The 21,008-nt window shown below is 56.9% G+C and overlaps 1 protein-coding gene across 1 annotated transcript in view; it reads right to left on the bottom strand.

Moving 5' to 3' along the window:
• The window catches only part of PDXK (pyridoxal kinase), a 46,680-nt gene that overhangs the window by 11,964 nt on the left and 13,708 nt on the right, over positions 1 to 21,008 (bottom strand). The window contains exons 2-6 of the mRNA XM_082245827.1: positions 13,241 to 13,295; positions 13,045 to 13,149; positions 11,674 to 11,757; positions 10,737 to 10,783; positions 5,872 to 5,957 (exon numbers count right to left, since the gene is read on the bottom strand). Coding sequence (XP_082101953.1) covers positions 5,872 to 5,957; positions 10,737 to 10,783; positions 11,674 to 11,757; positions 13,045 to 13,149; positions 13,241 to 13,295 — 377 coding nt within the window. The remainder of the gene's footprint in view (positions 1 to 5,871; positions 5,958 to 10,736; positions 10,784 to 11,673; positions 11,758 to 13,044; positions 13,150 to 13,240; positions 13,296 to 21,008) is intronic.

Here is a 21,008-nt window from a genome sequence, read left to right as displayed (position 1 = left end):
CAGCACAGGGCACCCACCATCTTCAAACATCCAGCACAGGGCACCGCCATCTTCAAACATCCAGCACAGGGCACCCGCCATCTTCAAACATCCAACACAGGGCACCCACCATCTTCAAACATCCAGCACAGGGCACCCACCATCTTCAAACACCCAGCCCATGGCACCCACCATCTTCAAACTTCCAGCACAGGGCACCCACCATCTTCAGACATCCAACACAGGACACCCACCATCTTCAGACATCCAACACAGGACACCCACCATCTTCAAACATCCAGCACAGGGCACCCACTATCTTCAAACATCCAGCACAGGGCACCCACCATCTTCAAACATCCAGCACAGGACACCCACCATCTTTAAACACCCGGCCCACGGCACCCACCATCTTCAAACATCCAGCCCACGGCACCCGCCATCTTCAAACAACCGGCCCACGGCACCCGCCATCTTCAAACATCCAGCACAGGGCACCTACCATCTTCAAACATCCAGCACAGGGCACCCACCATCTTCACATCCAGCACAGGGCACCCGCCATCTTCAAACATCCAGCACAGGGCACCCACCATCTTCAAACACCCAGCACAGGGCACCCACCATCTTCAAACTTCCAGCACAGGGCACCCGCCATCTTCAAACTTCCAGCACAGGGCACCCACCATCTTCAAACACCAAGCCCATGGCACCCACCATCTTCAAACTTCCAGCACAGGGCACCCACCATCTTCAAACATCCAGCACAGGACACCCACCATCTTCAAACATCCAGCACAGGGCACCCGCCATCTTCAAACATCCAACACAGGGCACCCACCATCTTCAAACATCCAGCACAGGGCACCCACCATCTTCAAACATCCAGCACAGGGCACCCACCATCTTCACATCCAGCACAGGGCACCCGCCATCTTCAAACATCCAGCACAGGGCACCCGCCATCTTCAAACACCCAGCCCATGGCACCCACCATCTTCAAACTTCCAGCACAGGGCACCCACCATCTTCAAACATCCAGCACAGGGCACCCCCCATCTTCAAACATCCAGCACAGGGCACCCACCATCCTCAAACATCCAGCACAGGGCACCGCCATCTTCAAACATCCAGCACAGGACACCCACCATCTTCAAACATCCAGCACAGGACACCCACCATCTTCAAACATCCAGCACAGGGCACCCACCATCTTCAAACATCCAACACAGGGCACCCACCATCTTCAAACACCCAGCACAGGGCACCCACCATCTTCAAACACCCAGCACAGGGCACCCACCATCTTCAAACACCCGGCCCACGGCACCCACCATCTTCAAACATCCAGCACAGGGCACCGCCATCTTCAAACATCCATCACAGGACACCCTCCATCTTCAAACATCCAGCACAGGGCACCCGCCATCTTCAAACATCCAGCACAGGGCACCGCCATCTTCAAACATCCAGCACAGGACACCCACCATCTTCAAACATCCAGCACAGGGCACCCACCATCTTCACATCCATCACAGGACACCCTCCATCCTCAAACATCCAGCACAGGGCACCCTCCATCTTCAAACATCCATCACAGGACACCCTCCATCTTCAAACATCCAGCACAGGGCACCGCCATCTTCACATCCAGCACAGGACACCCTCCATCTTCAAACATCCCGCACAGGGCACCGCCATCTTCAAACATCCATCACAGGACACCCTCCATCCTCAAACATCCAGCACAGGGCACCGCCATCTTCACATCCAACACAGGACACCCTCCATCTTCAAACATCCAGCACAGGGCACCCTCCATCTTCAAACATCCATCACAGGACACCCTCCATCTTCAAACATCCAGCACAGGGCACCCTCCATCTTCAAACATCCAGCACAGGACACCCACCATCTTCAAACATCCAGCACAGGGCACCCTCCATCTTCAAATATCCAGCACAGGACACCCACCATCTTCAAACATCCAGCACAGGGCACCGCCATCTTCAAACATCCAGCACAGGGCACCCTCCATCTTCAAACATCCAGCACAGGGCACCGCCATCTTCACATCCAACACAGGACACCCTCCATCTTCAAACATCCAGCACAGGGCACCGCCATCTTCACATCCAACACAGGACACCCTCCATCCTCAAACATCCAGCACAGGACACCCTCCATCTTCAAACATCCAGCACAGGACACCCTCCATCTTCAAACATCCAGCACAGGGCACCCTCCATCTTCAAACATCCAGCACAGGGCACCGCCATCTTCACATCCAACACAGGACACCCTCCATCTTCAAACATCCAGCACAGGGCACCCGCCATCTTCAAACACCCGACCCATGGCAACACCCCCCCCCCCCCGTCAGACACCCCTCCTTCCCCCGCCAGGCACCCCTCCCCATCTCTAACAAAGTTCCGCTCTACCATAGCCCCCCATAATAAGTACACCATCCCTTCCTATTACCCCCATCATAAGGAGGTGCCCCTCTTCTAGGATCCCCAACCAAGAGTCTTCTCACCATCATTCCTAACCCCCCTCACCCCTCTTTCTTATGAAGGTGGCCCTCTTCTTTCTACCCCCCCCCCTTTTATCAGTGTGCTGCTCTTTCAGGCCCCCCTCCCCCCAAGCCATGAATTAAGGCACCATATTTCTAATCCCCCTCCCCCATCTTATGAGTGGGTTTCTCTTCATTGTACCCCTATCACCCTAAAGAGTCTACGCCTCCCCATTCCTAACCCTTCCCCCACTTTATCAGAGTACCCTTCTTCCAGGACCTCCATGATTGTACCACATCATTCCTCCTGACCCCGTCACAGCATTCCCAACCAACGCCACATCAGTCCTTCACCACATCATTCCTCCTGACCCAGCCACAGCATTTCCCACCAACACCACCACATCAGTCCTTCACCATATTAATCCTCCTGACCCCACCACAGTATCCACCCCCACAGCATTCCTTCACCACATCATTCCTCCTGACCCAGCCACAGCATTCCCCACCAACACCACCACATCAGTCCTTCACCATATTAATCCTCCTGACCCCACCACAGTATCCACCCCCACAGCGTTCCTTCACCACATCATTCCTCCTGACCCCACCACAGTATCCACCCCCACAGCGTTCCTTCACCACATCATTCCTCCTGACCCCACCACAGTATCCACCCCCACAGCGTTCCTTCACCACATCATTCCTCCTGACCCCACCACAGTATCCACCCCCACAGCGTTCCTTCACCACATCATTCCTCCTGACCCTACCACAGTATCCACCCCCACAGCGTTCCTTCACCACATCATTCCTCCTGACCCCACCACAGTATCCACCCCCACAGTGTTCCTTCACCATATCAATCCTCCTGACCCCACCACACTATCCACCCCCACAGCGTTCCTTCACCACATCATTCCTCCTGACCCAGCCACAGCATTCCCCACCAACACCACCCCATCAGTCCTTCCCCATATTAATCCTCCTGACCCCACCACATCAATCCTGGTCCCACCACAGTATCTCTCTCTCCCCGTCTCCCAACCAACCACCACCCGACGACACCACCACAGCATTCCTCCACCACATCATTCCTCCTGGCCCAGCCATAGCATTCCCCACCAACACCACCCCATCAGTCCTTCACCATATTAATCCTCCTGACCCCACCACAGTATCCAACCCCACCCCCACAGCATTCCTTCACCACATCATTCCTCCTGACCCCACCACAGTTATCCCCCCCCCCCACGGCATTCCTTCACCATATCAATCCTCCTGACCCCACCACAGTATCCACCCCCACAGCGTTCCTTCACCACATCATTCCTCCTGACCCCACCACAGTATCCACCCCCACAGCGTTCCTTCACCACATCATTCCTCCTGACCCCACCACAGTATCCACCCCCACAGCGTTCCTTCACCACATCATTCCTCCTGACCCCACCACACTATCCGCCCCCACAGCGTTCCTTCACCATATCAATCCTCCTGCCCCTACCACACTATCCGCCCCCACAGCATTCCTTCACCACATCATTCCTCCTGACCCAGCCACAGCATTCCCCACCAACACCACCCCATCAGTCCTTCACCATATTAATCCTCCTGACCCCACCACATCAATCCTGGCCCCACCACAGTATTGCCACCCCCCCCCCCCCCCGACACCACCACAGCATTCCTTCACCACATCATTCCTCCTGACCCAGCCACAGCATTCCCCACCAACACCACCTCATCAGTTCTATACTATATTAATCCTGGCCCCACCACAGCATTCCTTCACCACATCATTCCTCCTGGCCCAGCCATAGCATTCCCCACCAACACCACCCCATCAGTCCTTCACCATATTAATCCTCCTGACCCCACCACAGTATCCAACCCCACAGCATTCCTTCACCACATCATTCCTCCTGACCCCACCACAGTTATCCCCCCCCCCACGGCATTCCTTCACCATATCATTCCTCCTGACCCAGCCACGGCATTCCTTCACCATATCATTCCTCCTGACCCAGCCACGGCATTCCTTCACCATATCATTCCTCCTGACCCAGCCACGGCATTCCTTCACCACATCATTCGTCCTGACCCAGCCACAGCACCCCCCCCCCCCCCATCACATTAGTCCTTCACCACATTATTCCTCCTGATTCCACCACATCAAACCTTCGCCACATCAACCCTGGCCCCACCCCATCATTCCTACACCACATCAACCCTGACATCACCACAGCATCCCCCCTCCCCCAACACCACCACAGCATTCCTTCACAACAATATTCCTCCTGACCCTGCCACATCATTCCTTCACCACATCATTCATCCCAACTCCACCACATCAATCCTAATGACCACACCACATCATTCCTTCACACCTTTCCTCCACCACATCATTCTTCACCACAGTATTCTTCACCACAGTATTCTTCACCACAGTATTCTTCACCACAGTATTCTTCACCACAGTATTCTTCACCACAGTATTCTTCACCACAGTATTCTTCACCACAGTATTCTTCACCACAGTATTCTTCACCACAGTATTCTTCACCACAGTATTCTTCACCACAGTATTCTTCACCACATCATTCTTCACCACATCATTCTTCACCACATCATTCTTCACCACATCATTCTTCACCACATCATTCTTCACCACATCATTCTTCACCACATCATTCTTCACCACATCATTCTTCACCACAGTATTCTTCACCACAGTATTCTTCACCACAGTATTCTTCACCACAGTATTCTTCACCACAGTATTCTTCACCACAGTATTCTTCCTGACCACACCACATCATTCTTCCTTCACCAGAGCATTTTCCCCGACACACCACATCAGTCCGTCATCACATCTTTCCTCCTGACTCCGCCTTATCAGTCCTTCACCACCTCAATCCTGACCCCACCACAGCATTCCTCCCCGACCCACCACAGCATTCCTCCCCGACCCACCACAGCATTCCTCGCCGACCTCACATTGGAGTTGGCTGCAAAATGTTCATTTCCATCTGGTAATCTCTAGGATAGTCCCAGTACTTCCCCTCAGGGGAAGATCTCCACCCACACAGAACTGTGTCACGTGATCTGACGTCAACACCCACACAAATGTGTCACGTGATCTGACGTCTCCACCCACACAAATGTGTCACGTGATCTGACGTCTCCACCCACACAAATGTGTCACGTGATCTGACGTCTCCAGCCACACACAACTGTGTCACGTGATCTGACGTCTCCACCCACACACAACTGTGTCACGTGATCTGATGTCTCCACCCACACAGAACTCTTGTGATCGCAGGTCACCACCAATGTGTCATGTGACCCCAGAGGGCCAATCAGTTTATCTCACTTACTCTGCCTCAAACTGGTTCGGGGTGATGATATCTGCAACCGGGACAACCAAATCTTTGTAGATGGGGAGCAGTTCCTCCGGGACATACTGAGGAGACAGGAAGTCACATGGTTACAGAGAAATATACACAAGTTCATGTAGTTCATCCAATAGAAAATACTTAGAGGATGAGACACAGTGGAAAGACAGATTGTGTGGGGAGTGGGAGCCGGTATATGGGGGCCACACACTGCTGGGGAAGGGGGTGGTGTATGGGGGCCACACACTGCTGGGGAAGGGGGCGGTGTATGGGGGGGGGGGTCACACACTGCAAGGGAAGGGGGTGGTGTATGGGGGTCACACACTGCTGTGGAAGGGGGCGGTGTATAAGGGCGGGCCACACTGCTGGGGAAGGAGGGCAGTGTATGGGGGGGGGGGTCACACACTGCTGTGGAACGGGGTGGTGTATGGGGGTCACACACTGCTAGGGAAGGGGGAGATGTATGGGGGGGGGGGGGTCACACACTGCTGGGGAAGAGGGGTCACACACTGCTGGGGAAGGGGGGGGGTGTATGGGGGGGGGTCACACTGCTGGGGAGGTGGGGCAGTGCATGGGGGGGGTGGTGTATGGGGGGGGTCACACACTGCTGGGGAAGGAGGAGATGTATGGGGGTCACACATTGCTGGGGAAGGGGGAGATGTATGGGGGGTCACACACTGCTGGGGAAGGGGGTGGTGTATGGGGGGGTCACACACTGCTGGAGAAAGGGGAGGTGTATGGGGGTCACACACTGCTGGGGAAGAGGGTGGTGTATGGGGGTCTCACACTGCTGGGGAAGGGGGTGGTGTATGGGGGTCACACACTGCTGGGGAAGGGGGTGGTGTATGGGGGTCACACACTGCTGGGGAAGGGGGTGGTGTATGGGGGTCACACACTGCTGGGGAAGGGGGTGGTGTATGGGGGGGATCACACACTGCTGGGGAAGGGGGTGGAGTATTGGGGGGGGGGGGGTCACACACTGCAGGGCAAGGGGGTTGTGTGTGTGGGGGGGGGGGGGGGGGGAGTCACACTGCTGGGGAAGGGGGCGGTGTATGGGGGTCACACACTGCTGGGGAAGGTGGTAGTGTATGGGGGGGATCACACACTGCTGGGGAAGGGGGTGGAGTATTGGGGGGGGGGGGGTGTCACACACTGCAGGACAAGGGGGTTGTGTGTGGGGGGGGGGGGGGGGGGGAGTCATACTGCTGGGGAAGGGGGCGGTGTATGGGGGGTGTGACAGTACTAAGCGTCACTATGAGTGAAAGACAGATAAGTAATGGTTTGGATTGCTTCAATATTTGTCAGCAAAATCTTCCTATAGAAATATGAAGATTTAATACCACCTCACACAGTGTATTCCATGCTTGGCTGTGAGAGAGACACAAAGACTGTCATTCGCAGACTTCCCTATTGTTTGTGTATTGGGAGGCAATGTGGATTGCCCTGTCTCATTGTTAAGTGTTAATGACCTCACATTGTTCTGTCTGACTTAAGAGAAACTTATTATGGGATGTATATAGGTATGTGGATTGGATGCTCAGGGGGAGGGGGGATTGTCCCACATTGTATATTTTTGTGTACACTGTATGAGAGAGTGTAAAACTCTGTTCCTATTGGATTGTGAATATCACATCCAGTCTTCAACAAGGTCCACCTAGGCGGTAACCTTGTGGGTGAAAACTATATACAAGTCTGTTTCTTGTTCAATAAAGTTGTTCTAAAGTTAGTCAACTCTCAATCTAGAGTCCTGTCTCTTATTGGGGGAATATGCTGCAAGGGATTGCTATGGTCTTCATACTCCCTTGGATAATCACTAATCTTTTATAAGAGCTTGTGTAAGAGCTTGTTCTGCTGCACTCTCTGGGGAAAGAGAGGTTCACCCACGGGAACCTGGAGCCTTGTCGTAGGTCCAGGGTGGATAGGAGACAGTGAGACCCTAACCAAGCTGCGGTGGTTTGTGGGGTCTGAAGTGGTTACGGTGTGTCTGGTGGAGTGCTTGGTACCCAGGTCAGGGGTGCCCTGTTCCGTTACATTGGTGGCAAGTGGTGGGATGGCGTCCTAGTGTGAGGAGAAGCAGCTCGGAGACACCGGTAACGTTATGGAGCGAGCTAACACCCGTGCAGCGTCCCCATATGAGGAGGAGTTTCTCTGGAGGTTGCAGCAACACTTGGTCCAACAGGATGGGCCAGTATCAGAGGAAGCCATACTGGACTAGAGAGATGTCACTCGAAAGGAGATGTGGTATGAGGCCTTAGAGGATGTGCAGTGGAGGCGGAGAGAGAACCTTCCCAGCGAAGAACAGCGGTTCCAGGTATACGTTGCTCTGCGGTTACCTTTCCTAGGAGAACAACCCCGGGATGAGTGGGTGACGGAGCTGTGGAACCTGATTTGGAAGGAGTTGTGGCTGGATGAAGCATACCGGGCACTAAAGTGGTACGCCACCAGCTACGACCACTGGATGGCTGACGACAATATGCCGGAAGGTGAAGACTATAGTGGCCCGGGCTTGCTGTGGAAGGCCTTTAAAGAGAGGGACTTTGGATGTCCAGCAGAGTTTCGGCCCTGGGAAATCCAGGACACCAGGGAAGCCCTACTGGATCTCCCTAGAGTGGATGACCTGGGGTCAGACCTGATTCATCTGGTCGGAATGGAGTGGGAACTGGAGCAGGACTACCAACACCTGCTCTGCTCCATTCCACCCCAATCTACCCTGCAAGCAGAGCCGGAATCCTAGGTGGCAGATCCAGACCCACAACCCTTTAGTCAGAGAGACAGTACAGACTGGTGGTACTGTGAAGACCCACCGATGGCAGGTGGAGATGGGACCAAGGTCTCTCTACCAGCCCTACAGGGAGGCTGGGCAGCCGGCCCAGGTCCCCAGCTACAGCAGGAGTTACAGGGAGCCGAAGGTGTCGTCCTTCCTTCCCAGCAGCAGTGTACCTTCCAGGGAGGGGAGACAACTAATCCTTCTCCCCAACCACAGGGAGACAACAGCCCTGACCCCAATGGTACAGATGGGACCGCAGTCTCTGCACCAGACCTACAGGGATGCTGGATGGCCGGTCCAGATCCCCAACCTGCCCCACAGGAATACCAGGAGGAGGAGGTAAGCTATCCCTCCTCTCTACAGCAGACCCCCAACTAGGTCCTGGGGGTAGTGTTCGCGAACCCGAACCCAGCAGAAGAGCTGGCAACAGGGCAGAGTGCTGCCAACCTCTGCCCAGCACCCGCAAAAGCTACAGTCTTCACTTGTACACCCCAGGGATGCTGGACAGTCGGCCCAGATCCCCAACAGCCTGACTAAGTGAGCCCCACCACCCTGTCTTCTCTCCAGCGGCTGAAAGGACTTCCAGGAGAAGGGCCAGTCCACACTTATCCCCAGCAGCGGGTATGTTCTGCGAGAGAGGCAGAGGTTGGCTGGGTGAGCCAAACAGTAACACTGTTTTCCCGACACTTTGTTTGGGGTACTGGGTGGGTGCAGACATTGGGAGGGCCCGTGGAACACAGCTTACCTTAGAGAGGTTGGAAAGTTCCTCTCTCAGCCTACTAGGCTCCTCTTATGTCTAAGTCACCCTGTGTCTCTTAGGGACACAGGGTGCCCAAGAAGCCCAGTCTGACCTGCCCAAACCAGACTTCCACAGACTGATCGGCTATGAGAGCTCCATGCGCCTTGCCAAGACAAACTTACAAACTATGTGGAACTTTGTCAAGGAAGCTGCCATGATGGATTGACTCTTTGGGACTTGTTACCCGACTAACTCAGGCACAGACCGATTGGAGGTCTGGTACCTGGTTAGTCTACCTTTGGGGGGGAAGATATGTGACGGTACTCACCGTCACTGGGAGTAAAAGACAGATAATTAATGGTTTGGATTGCTTCAATATTTGTCAGCAAAATCTTCCTATAGAAATATGAAGATTTAATACCACCTTACACAGTGTATTCCATGTTTGGCTGTGAGAGAGACACAAAGACTGTCATTCGCAGACTTCCCTATTGTTTGTGTGTTGGGAGGGAATGTGGATTGCCCTGTCTCATTGTGAAGTGTTAATGACCTCCCATTGTTCTGTCTGTCTGACTTAAGAGAAACTTATTATGGGATGTATATAGGTATGTGGATTGGATGCGAAGGGGGAGGGGGGATTGTCCCACATTGTATATTTTTGTGTACACTGTATGAGAGTGTAAAACTCTGTTCCTATTGGATTGTGCATATCATGTCCAGTCTTCAACAAGGTCCACCTAGGCGGTAACCCTGTGGGTGAAAACTGTATACAAGTCTGTTCAATAAAGTTTTTTCGAGAGTTACTTCACCCTCAATCTAGAGTTCTGTCTCTTATTGGGGGAATCTGCTGCAGGGATTGCTATGTCCTCCATACTCCCTTAGAGAATCACTTAGCTCTTGTAAGAGCTTGTGTAAGAGCTTGTTCTGCTGCACTCTCTGGGGAAAGAGAGGTTCACCCACAGGAACCTGGAGCCTTGTCATAGGTCCAGGGTGGGTAGGAGACGGCGAGACCCTAACCAAGCTGCGGCGGTTCGTGGGGTCTGAAGTGGTTACGGTGTCTGGTGGAGTGCTTGGAGACCTCGGGAAGCACTAGGAGCATCCGTCAACGCAGGTACCCGGTCAGGGGTGTCCTGTTCCGTTACAGGGGGGTCACACACTACAGGGGAAGGGGGTAGTGTATGGGGGGGGGTTCACACACTGCTGGGGAAGGGGGTGGGGTATGGGGGTCACACACTGCTGGAGAAAGGGGCGGTGTATGGGGGTCACACACTGCTGGGGAAGGGAGTGTAACATGGGGGGGGGGGTCACAGTGTGGCAGGCTGTGTGAAGTTGGGTCCCTACCATAGATCCCTCTCCATTCCACTTATCTCCCAGGACCGGATCGCACACTGCGGGGGGGAAGAGACAGCAGAAGATTTATTCCACAGCCGGTCTAAAATCTGACCCTCCCCCTCTTCCAGTCCTTACTTGTGCTCAAACTGTCTGCCGTTAACCTCAACTCGCCCCCCCCCCCCGCCATACCTGCCCTTCCCCATACACCCCATACCCCACCCACCTTCGCATACACTGTATACCACTCCCCGTCCTTCCCCATACTCCCCACGCCACTTCCCACCCTCCCCATACTCCCAACGCCACTCCCCGCCCTTCCCCACATCCCCAACGCCACTCCCCGCCCTTCCCCATACACCCAACCCCACTCCCCGCCCTTCCCCACATCCCCAACGCCACTTCCCGCCCTTCCCCACATCCCCAACGCCACTCACCGCCCTTCCCCATACACCAAACCCCACTCCCCGCCCTTCCCCACATCCCCAACGCCACTTCCCGCCCTTCCCCACATCCCCAACGCCACTTCCTGCCCTTTCTCCCCATGACACTCCCTGCCCTTCCAGATACACTCCACCCTTCCACATACACCCCATGCCACTCCCCATAAACCCAACGCCACGTCCTTCCCCATAAACACCACACTCTTCCCCATACACCCCCCCGTGACTACCGACCCTTCCCAATACACCCGATGTCATACTCCGCCCTTCCCTATACATCCCTTGTCACACCCAGTCTTTCCCCATACACCCCAACCTTCCCCATACACCCTACCCTATTCACCCAATGTGATACCCCACCCTTACTCGCACACCCCAAACCAAGCCCCACCCTTCCCTTTACACCCCACCCCACGCCACACCCCGCCCTTCCCTCAATGTCACTGTCACCTCCAGCAGAACAATATTACAGCGGCCATGACGCAGCATCCCATCCCGGATCTCACCGTATATCAGATTCGGGTTTTGTTTCTTCAGTTCCTGGACAATCTCCACAGTCCTGACCAAGAAGGAAGAGTCCCTCATGTACCCTGGAGGAGAGAAAACTCTGCGTCAGCCAACTCCAGAGCCCGAGACACCCCAGGAAGATCACCCACAGGGCTGAACACACCCTATGAGATCGCCCCTCAGTGCCCGAGACTCTATGGGGGAGGGGGATTGCCCCTCATTGCCTGAGACTCCATGGGGGGGGGGGGGGGGGAGGCGGGGAATTGTCCCCCAGTGCCTGAGATTCTATGGGGGGAGAAATCACCCTCAGTGCCAGACACTCTGTGGGGGGGGGAAGGGGGTCACCCTCAGTGCCAGACACTCTGTGGGGGGGGGGGGGAAGGGGGTCACCCTCAGTGCCAGACACTCTGTGGGGGGGGGGGGGGAGGGGGTCACCCTCAGTGCCAGACACCCTGTGGGGGGGGGGAGGGGGTCACCCTCAGTGCCAGACACCCTGTGGGGGGGGGGGGGAGGGGGTCACCCTCAGTGCCAGACACTCTGTGGGGGGGGGGAAGGGGGTCACCCTCAGTGCCAGACACTCTGTGGGGGGGGGGGAAGGGGGTCACCCTCAGTGCCAGACACTCTGTGGGGGGGGGGGGGGGAAGGGGGTCACCCTCAGTGCCAGACACTCTGTGGGGGGGGGGGAAGGGGGTCACCCTCAGTGCCAGACACTCTGTGGGGGGGGGGGGGGAAGGGGGTCACCCTCAGTGCCAGACACTCTGTGGGGGGGGGGGGGAAGGGGGTCACCCTCAGTGCCAGACACTCTGTGGGGGGGGGGGAAGGGGGTCACCCTCAGTGCCAGACACTCTGTGGGGGGGGGGAGGGGGTCACCCTCAGTGCCAGACACTCTGTGGGGGGGGGAGGGGGTCACCCTCAGTGCCAGACACTCTGTGGGGGGGGGAGGGGGTCACCCTCAGTGCCAGACACTCTGTGGGGGGGGGAGGGGGTCACCCTCAGTGCCAGACACTCTGTGGGGGGGGGGAGGGGGTCACCCTCAGTGCCAGACACTCTGTGGGGGGGGGGGGTCACCCTCAGTGCCAGACACTCTGTGGGGGGGGGGGGAGGGGGTCACCCTCAGTGCCAGACACTCTGTGGGGGGGGGGGGTCACCCTCAGTGCCAGACACTCTGTGGGGGGGAAGGGGGGTCACCCTCAGTGCCAGACACTCTGTGGGGGGGGGAGGGGTTCACCCTCAGTGCCAGACACTCTGCTTGAGGGGGAGGGGTGTTGGAATCACCCCCAAGTGCCAGACACTCTATGAAGTGGGGGGGGGGGGGGGATTACTCTCCGTACCCGAGATGCCTGGAAACATGGCCGTGAATGGCGGCTCACCTGTCAGGACGTAGTCATACTTGGTGACTCCATTCAGTTTAAGTCCCTCATAAAGTTCCTGCAGCTCTTCAGCATTCAGCACCTGACCCTTCCAATGTGTGTACCCTGCAAAGGGGAGCAGGGGGGGGGGGGGGGTTACAGGGAACACAGATACCACAGCAGAGGGAAGATATGCCAAGATAATGGTGGGACTCACCTGTGTGGTTAGAGAACTGGACAGAATTCATCGTGTCCACCTCAATTCCCAGAACCTGTCAGAGAAAGAAGAGCACCTGTCAGCCCGAATCCCACCCTACACAAAACTGCCATCCGCATATTGTGTGCTCCTCCCACTACGACACTGCAACCCCCTACTAACCTCCCGCCGACCACCAATGTTACATAGTTACATAGTAGGTGAGACTGAATAAAGACAATAGTCCATCCAGTTCCCCCTGTGTAGGTGTGTGTGGGTGGAGTTCCCCCTGTGTAGGTGTGTGTGGCTGTAATCATCTCTCATACCCCTGAATGTTCTGATCCTTGAGATGTAAGTCTAAGAGTCTTTTGAAAGCCACCATACTTCCCGCAGAAACCACCTCTTGTGGTAGAGAATTCCACAATCTTGTAGCCCTAACAGTAAAGAACCCCTTGCGTTGCCTGAGGTTAAAACACTTCTCCTCTAATCGCATTGTATGCCCTCGAGTCCTCATGCAATCCCTTCGACTGAACAGCTTTTTTTCTATGCTGAGATCCCCATTGAGATATTTATAAATTGCTATCATGTCCCCTCTCAGACGTCTCTTCTCCAGGGAGAATAAATCAAGCGATTGCAGACGCTCCTCAAGGTCCTCCAATCCCCTAATCAGTTTAGTTGCCCTTCTCTGGACTCTCTCCAGCTCCAACACATCCCTCCTGAGGACTGGCGACCAGAACTGGACAGAATACTCCAGATGAGGTCGGACCAGAGTTTTATAAAGTGGAAGGATTATAGTCCAGGTACCCCACATCCACTGGTCTGCCCCTATCCAGGTACCCCACATCCACTGGTCTCCCCTATCTAGCTCACAGCTCACCTCCTCGTAGAATGTTAAGAGATTGGTTTGACAAGAACGCCCATTTGTAAACCCGTGCTGATTACTACTGATGATGTTGTTCTCTTTAACAAACTCTACGATATAGTCCCTTATCATCCCCTCCAGAAGTTTACATACTACTGATGTCAGACTGACAGACCTATAATTTCCCGGGATATGCCTCTGCCCTTTTTTGAATATCGGAATCACGTTTGCTTTCTTCCAATCCCCTGGTACATCTCCTGTCCCAATACTGTCAGCAAAGATCAGGAACAGTGGTCTAGATATAACCTTACTGAGTTCCTTGAGTACTCTCGGATGTACGCCATCCGGGCCTGGTGATTTGTTGGTGTTAATTTTATCCAGCCTTTCCCTAATTTCACCCTCTGTTAGCCATAGTGGCAAGTCCTGTGTATTACTACTAACCATACAGTCATGGTCAGTGTACCCCATACAGTCATGGTCAGTGTACCCCATACAGTCATGGTCAGTGTACCCCATACAGTCATGGTCAGTGTACCCCATACAGTCATGGTCAGTGTACCCCATACAGTCATGGTCAGTGTACCCCATACAATCATGGTCAGTGTACCCCATACAGTCATGGTCAGTGTACACCATACAGTCATGGTCAGTGTACACCATACAGTCATGGTCAGTGTACACCATACAGTCATGGTCAGTGTACTCCATACAGTCATGGTCAGTGTACCCCATACAGTCATGGTCAGTGTACTCCATACAGTCATGGTCAGTGTACTCCATACAGTCATGGTCAGTGTACCCCATACAGTCATGGTCAGTGTACCCCATACAGTCATGGTCAGTGTACCCCATACAGTCATGGTCAGTGTACCCCATACAGTCATGGTCAGTGTACCCCATACAGTCATGGTCAGTGTACCCATACAGTCATGGTCAGTGTACCCCATACAGTCATGGTCAGTGTTCCCCTCCTCTTCCTGTGTAAAGACTGACTAGAAAAAAACGTTCAGCACGGTTGCCTTATCAGTGTCCTCTGTAACCATCCTCCCATCATCGTTAATTATGTGTGCAATATGCTCTGCCTTAGTTTTTTGCTGTCGATATATTTAAAGAATTTCTTTGGGTTCTTTTTTCTATCCTCCGCTATTTGTCTCTCAAAGTTGATTTTAGCCATCTTGATCTCTCACCTGTCCGTGTTCCCCCCTCTCACCTGTCAGTGTTCCCTCCTCTCACCTGTCAGTGTTGTCCCCCCCCTCTCACCTGTCAGTGTTCTCCCCCCCCCCCTCACCTGTCAGTGTTCTCCCCCCCCCTCTCTCACCTGTCAGTGTTCTCCCCCCCCCCTCTCTCACCTGTCAGTGTTCTCCCCCTCTCTCACCTGTCAGTGTTCTCCCCCCCCCTCTCTCACCTGTCAGTGTTCTCCCCCTCTCTCACCGGTCAGTGTTCTCCCCCCTCTCACCTGTCAGTGTTCTCCCCCCTCTCTCACCTGTCAGTGTTCTCCCCCCTCTCTCACCTGTCAGTGTTCTCCCCCCTCTCTCACCTGTCAGTGTTCTCCCCCCTCTCTCACCTGTCAGTGTTCTCCCCCCTCTCTCACCTGCCAGTGTTCTCCCCCCTCTCTCACCTGCCAGTGTTCTCCCCCCTCTCTCACCTGCCAGTGTTCTCCCCCCTCTCTCACCTGCCAGTGTTCTCCCCCCTCTCTCACCTGTCAGTGTTCTCCCCCCTCTCTCACCTGTCAGTGTTCTCCCCCCCCTCACCTGTCAGTGTTCTCCCCCCCCTCACCTGTTAGTGTTCCCCCCCCTCCCACCTGTCAGTGTTCTCCCCCCTCTCTCACCTGTCAGTGTTCTCCCCTCACCTGTCAGTGTTCTCCCCCCTCTCACCTGTCTGTGTGCTCCCCCCCTCTCACCTGTCAGTGTTCTCCCCCCCCCTCACCTCTCAGTGTCCCCCCCCCACCTGTCAGTGTTCTCCCCCCCTCACCTCTCAGGTGTTCTCCCCCCCTCTCTCACCTGTCAGTGTTCTCCCCCCTCTCTCACCTGTCAGTGTTCTCCCCCCTCTCTCACCTGTCAGTGTTCTCCCCCCTCTCTCACCTGTCAGTGTTCTCCCCCCTCTATCACCTGTCAGTGTCCCCCCCTCACCTGTCAGTGTTCTCCCCCCTCTCTCACCTGTCAGTGTTCTCCCCCCTCTCTCACCTGTCAGTGTTCTCCCCCCCTCCCTCACCTGTCAGTGTTCTCCCCCTCTCCCTCACCTGTCAGTGTTCTCTCCCCCTCTCTCACCTGTCAGTGTTCTCTCCCCCTCTCTCACCTGTCAGTGTTCTCTCCCCCTCTCTCACCTGTCAGTGTTCTCCCCCCTCTCACCTGTCAGTGTTCCCCCCTCTCTCACCTGTCAGTGTTCTCCCCCCTCTCTCACCTGTCAGTGTTCTCCCCCCCCCTCACCTGTTAGTGTTCTCCCCCCTCTCTCACCTGTCAGTGTTCTCCCCCCTCTCTCACCTGTCAGTGTTCTCCCCCCCTCCCTCACCTGTCAGTGTTCTCTCCCCCTCCCTCACCTGTCAGTGTTCTCTCCCCCTCCCTCACCTGTCAGTGTTCTCCCCCCCCTCCCTCACCTGTCAGTGTCCCCCCCTCACCTGTCAGTGTTCTCCCCCCTCTCACCTGTCAGTGTTCTCCCCCCTCTCACCTGTCAGTGTTCTCCCCCCTCTCACCTGTCAGTGTTCTCCCCCCTCTCACCTGTCAGGTGTTCTCCCCCCCTCCCACCTGTCAGTGTTCTCCCCCCCTCTCCCACCTGTCAGTATTCTCCCCCCCTCCCTCACCTGTCAGTGTTCTCTCCTCCTCCCTCACCTGTCAGTGTTCTCTCCTCCTCCCTCACCTGTCAGTGTTCTCTCCCCCTCCCTCACCTGTCAGTGTTCTCTCCCCCTCCCTCACCTGTCAGTGTTTCCCCCTCCCTCACCTGTCAGTGTTCTCCCCCCTCTCTCACCTGTCAGTGTTCTCCCCCCCCTCTCTCACCTGTCAGTGTTCTCCCCCCCTCCCTCACCTGTCAGTGTTCACCCCCCCTCTCACCTGTCAGTGTTCTCCCCCCCCTCTCTCACCTGTCAGTGTTCTCCCCCTCTCTCACCTGTCAGTGTTCTCCCCCCTCTCTCACCTGTCAGTGTTCTCCCCCCCCTCTCTCACCTGTCAGTGTTCTCCCCCCCTCTCTCACCTGTCAGTGTTCTCCCCCCCTCTCTCACCTGTCAGTGTTCTCCCCCCCCTCTCTCACCTGTCAGTGTTCTCCCCCCTCTCTCACCTGTCAGTGTTCTCCCCCCTCTCTCACCTGTCAGTGTTCTCCCCCCTCTCTCACCTGTCAGTGTTCTCCCCCCTCTCCCACCTGTCAGTGTTCTCCCCCCTCTCTCACCTGTCAGTGTTCTTCCCCCCCCTCTCTCACCTGTCAGTGTTCTCCCCCCCCCTCTCTCACCTGTCAGTGTTCTCCCCCTCTCTCACCTGTCAGTGTTCTCCCCCTCTCTCACCTGTCAGTGTTCTCCCCCTCTCTCACCTGTCAGTGTTCTCCCCCTCTCTCACCTGTCAGTGTTCTCTCCCCCTCTCTCACCTGTCAGTGTTCTCTCCCCCTCTCTCACCTGTCAGTGTTCTCTCCCCCTCTCTCACCTGTCAGTGTTCTCTCCCCCTCTCTCACCTTTCAGTGTTCTCCCCCCTATCACCTGTCAGTGTTCCCCCCTCCCTCATCTCTCAGTGTTCCCCCCCTCACCTGTCAGTGTCCCCCCTTTCACCTGTCAGTGTTCTCCCTCCCCCCTCTCTCACCTGTCAGTGTCCCCCTCCCCTCTCTTCTGTCAGTGCCCCCCTTTTAGTCAGTGTCCCCTTTCCTCTCTGTATCCCCCCTCCGTCATTGCCCCCCCCCGTCAGTGTCCCCCTATCAATGCCCCCCGTCAGTGTCCCCCATTTGCCAGTGAACCCCCACTCTGTCAGTGACCGACCTCTATCAGTGCACCCCCCTCTCTCTCTCTCTCTCTGTCAGTGTTTAACCCCTCCTCTCGGTCAGTGTCCCCACCCCTCTGTGTCCCCCCGTTTGCCAGTGAAACCCCACTCTGTCAGTGACCCCTCTCTCTCTCGCTCTCTCTCTGTGACCCCCTCCTCTTTCTCAGTGTCCCCCCCTCTGTGTCCCCATTCTCTCTCTATGCCCCCCTCTCTCTCTGTCCCCCCACTCTCTCAGTGTCCCATCTGTCAGTGCCCCCTCTCTCTCTCTCTGTCCCCCCCTCTCTCTCTCTCTCTCTGTGTCCCCCCCCTCTCTCTCTGTGTCCCCCCCCTCTCTCTCTGTGTCCCCCCCCTCTCTCTCTCAGTGCCCCCCCTCTCTCTCAGTGTCCCCCCTCTCTCTCAGTGTCCCCCCTCTCTCTCAGTGCCCCCCCTCTCTCTCAGTGCCCCCCCCTCTCTCTCTCTCAGTGGCCCCCCTCTCTCTCTCAGTGGCCCCCCCTCTCTCTCAGTGGCCCCCCCTCTCTCTCAGTACCCCCCCCCTCTCAGTGCCCCCCTCTCTCAGTGCCCCCCTCTCTCCCTCAGTGTCCCCCCTCTCTCTCTCAGTGTCCCCCTCTCTCAGTGTCCCCCCCTCTCTCTCTCAGTGCCCCCCCTCTCTCTCAGTGCCCCCCCCCTCTCTATGTGCCCCCTCTCTCTCTCAGTGCCCCCCCCCCCTCTCTCAGTGTTCCCCCCTCTCTCTCTCAGTGCCCCCCCTCTCTCTCTCAGTGTCCCCCCTCTCAGTGCCCCCCCTCTCTCTCTCAGTGCCCCCCTCTCTCTCAGTGTCCCCCCCTCTCTCTCTCAGTGCCCCCCCTCTCTCTCTCAGTGCCCCCCCTCTCTCTCAGTGCCCCCCTCTCTCTCTCAGTGCCCCCCCTCTCTCTCTCAGTGTCCCCCCTCTCTGTGTCCCCCCTCTCTCTCTCAGTGCCCCCCCCTCTCTCTCTCAGTGCCCCCCCTCTCTCTCTCAGTGCCCCCCCTCTCTCTCTCAGTGCCCCCCTCTCTCTCAGTGCCCCCCCTCTCTCTCAGTGCCCCCCCTCTCTCTCATTGCCCCCCCCTCTCTCATTGCCCCCCCTCTCTCTCTGTGTCCCCCCCTCTCTCTCTCAGTGTCCCCCCTCTCAGTGTCCCCCTCTCTCTCAGTGCCCCCCCTCTCTCTCTCAGTGCCCCCCCCTCTCTCTCTCAGTGTCCCCCCTCTCTCTGTGCCCCCCCCCTCTCTCAGTGCCCCCCCCTCTCTCTCAGTGCCCCCCTCTCAGTGTCCCCCCTCTCTCACAGTCCCCCCTCTCTCTCTCAGTGCCCCCCTCTCTCTGTGTCCCCCCCTCTCTCTCAGTGCCCCCTCTCTCTCTCTCAGTGTCCCCCCCCTCTCTCTCTCAGTGTCCCCCCCCTCTCTCTCTCAGTGTCCCCCCCCTCTCTCTCTCAGTGTCCCCCCCCTCTCTCTCTCAGTGTCCCCCCCCTCTCTCTCTCAGTGTCCCCCCCTCTCTCTCTCAGTGTCCCCCCCTCTCTCTCTCAGTGTCCCCCCCCTCTCTCTCTCAGTGTCCCCCCCCTCTCTCTCTCAGTGTCCCCCCCCTCTCTCTCTGTCCCCCCTCTCTCTCTCAGTCCCCCCTCTCTCTCTCAGTCCCCCCTCTCTCTCTCAGTCCCCCCTCTCTCTCTCAGTGCCCCCCCTCTCTCTCAGTGCCCCCCCTCTCTCTCAGTGCCCCCTCCCTCTCAGTGCCCCCCTCTCTCTCAGTGCCCCCCTCTCTCTCTCAGTCCCCCCTCTCTCTCTCAGTGTCCCCCCCTCTCTCTCAGTGCCCCCTCTCTCTCTCTGTCCCCCCTCTCTCTCTCAGTGCCCCCCCTCTCTCTCAGTGCCCCCCCTCTCTCTCAGTGCCCCCCCTATCTCTCTCAGTGCCCCCCTATCTCTCTCAGTGCCCCCCTCTCTCTCAGTGCCCCCTCTCTCTCAGTGTCCCCCCTCTCTCTCTCTGTGTCCCCCCCTCTCTCTCTCTGTGTCCCCCCCTCTCTCTCTCTGTGTCCCCCCCTCTCTCTCTCAGTGCCCCCCTCTCTCTCTCAGTGCCCCCCTCTCTCTCAGTGCCCCCCCTCTCTCTCTCAGTGTCCCCCCTCTCTCTCAGTGCCCCCCCTCTCTCAGTGCCCCCCCCCTCTCTCACAGTGCCCCCCCTCTCTCTCAGTGTCCCCCCCTCTCTCTCTCAGTGTCCCCCCTCTCTCTCTCAGTGTCCCCCTCTCTCAGTGTCCCCCCCCTCTCTCAGTGCCCCCCCTCTCTATGTGCCCCCTCTCTCTCAGTGCCCCCCCCCCTCTCTCAGTGTCCCCCCCTCTCTCTCTCAGTGCCCCCCTCTCTCTCTCAGTGTCCCCCCTCTCAGTGCCCCCCCTCTCTCTCTCAGTGCCCCCCTCTCTCTCAGTGTCCCCCCCTCTCTCTCTCAGTGTCCCCCCCTCTCTCTCTCAGTGCCCCCCCCTCTCTCTCTCAGTGCCCCCCCCTCTCTCTCAGTGCCCCCCCCTCTCTCTCAGTGCCCCCCCTCTCTCTCTCAGTGTCCCCCCCTCTCTCTCTCAGTGTCCCCCCCTCTCTCTCTGTGTCCCCCCCTCTTTCTCTCTGTGTCCCCCCTCTCAGTGTCCCCCTCTCTCTCAGTGCCCCCCCCTCTCTCTCAGTGCCCCCCCCCTCTCTCTCAGTGCCCCCCCTCTCTCTCAGTGCCCCCCCCTCTCTCTCTCAGTGCCCCCCCTCTCTCAGTGCCCCCCCTCTCTCAGTGCCCCCCTCTCTCTCTCAGTGCCCCCCTCTCTCTCTCAGTGTCCCCCCCTCTCTCTCAGTGTCCCCCCCTCTCTCCCCCCTCTCTCTCTCTCAGTGTCCCCCCTCTCTCTCCCCCCCTCTCTCTCTCTCAGTGTCCCCCCCTCTCTCTCTCAGTGCCCCCCTCTCTCTCAGTGTCCCCCCTCTCTCTCTCTCTCTCAGTGTCCCCCCTCTCTCTCTCTCTCAGTGTCCCCC

The sequence above is a fragment of the Pelophylax lessonae genome (genome assembly GCF_965119305.1).
Source record: "Pelophylax lessonae genome assembly, chromosome: 2".
NCBI classification, from domain to species: Eukaryota; Metazoa; Chordata; class Amphibia; order Anura; family Ranidae; genus Pelophylax; species Pelophylax lessonae.
This window is presented reverse-complemented; position numbering and strand designations above follow the sequence as displayed.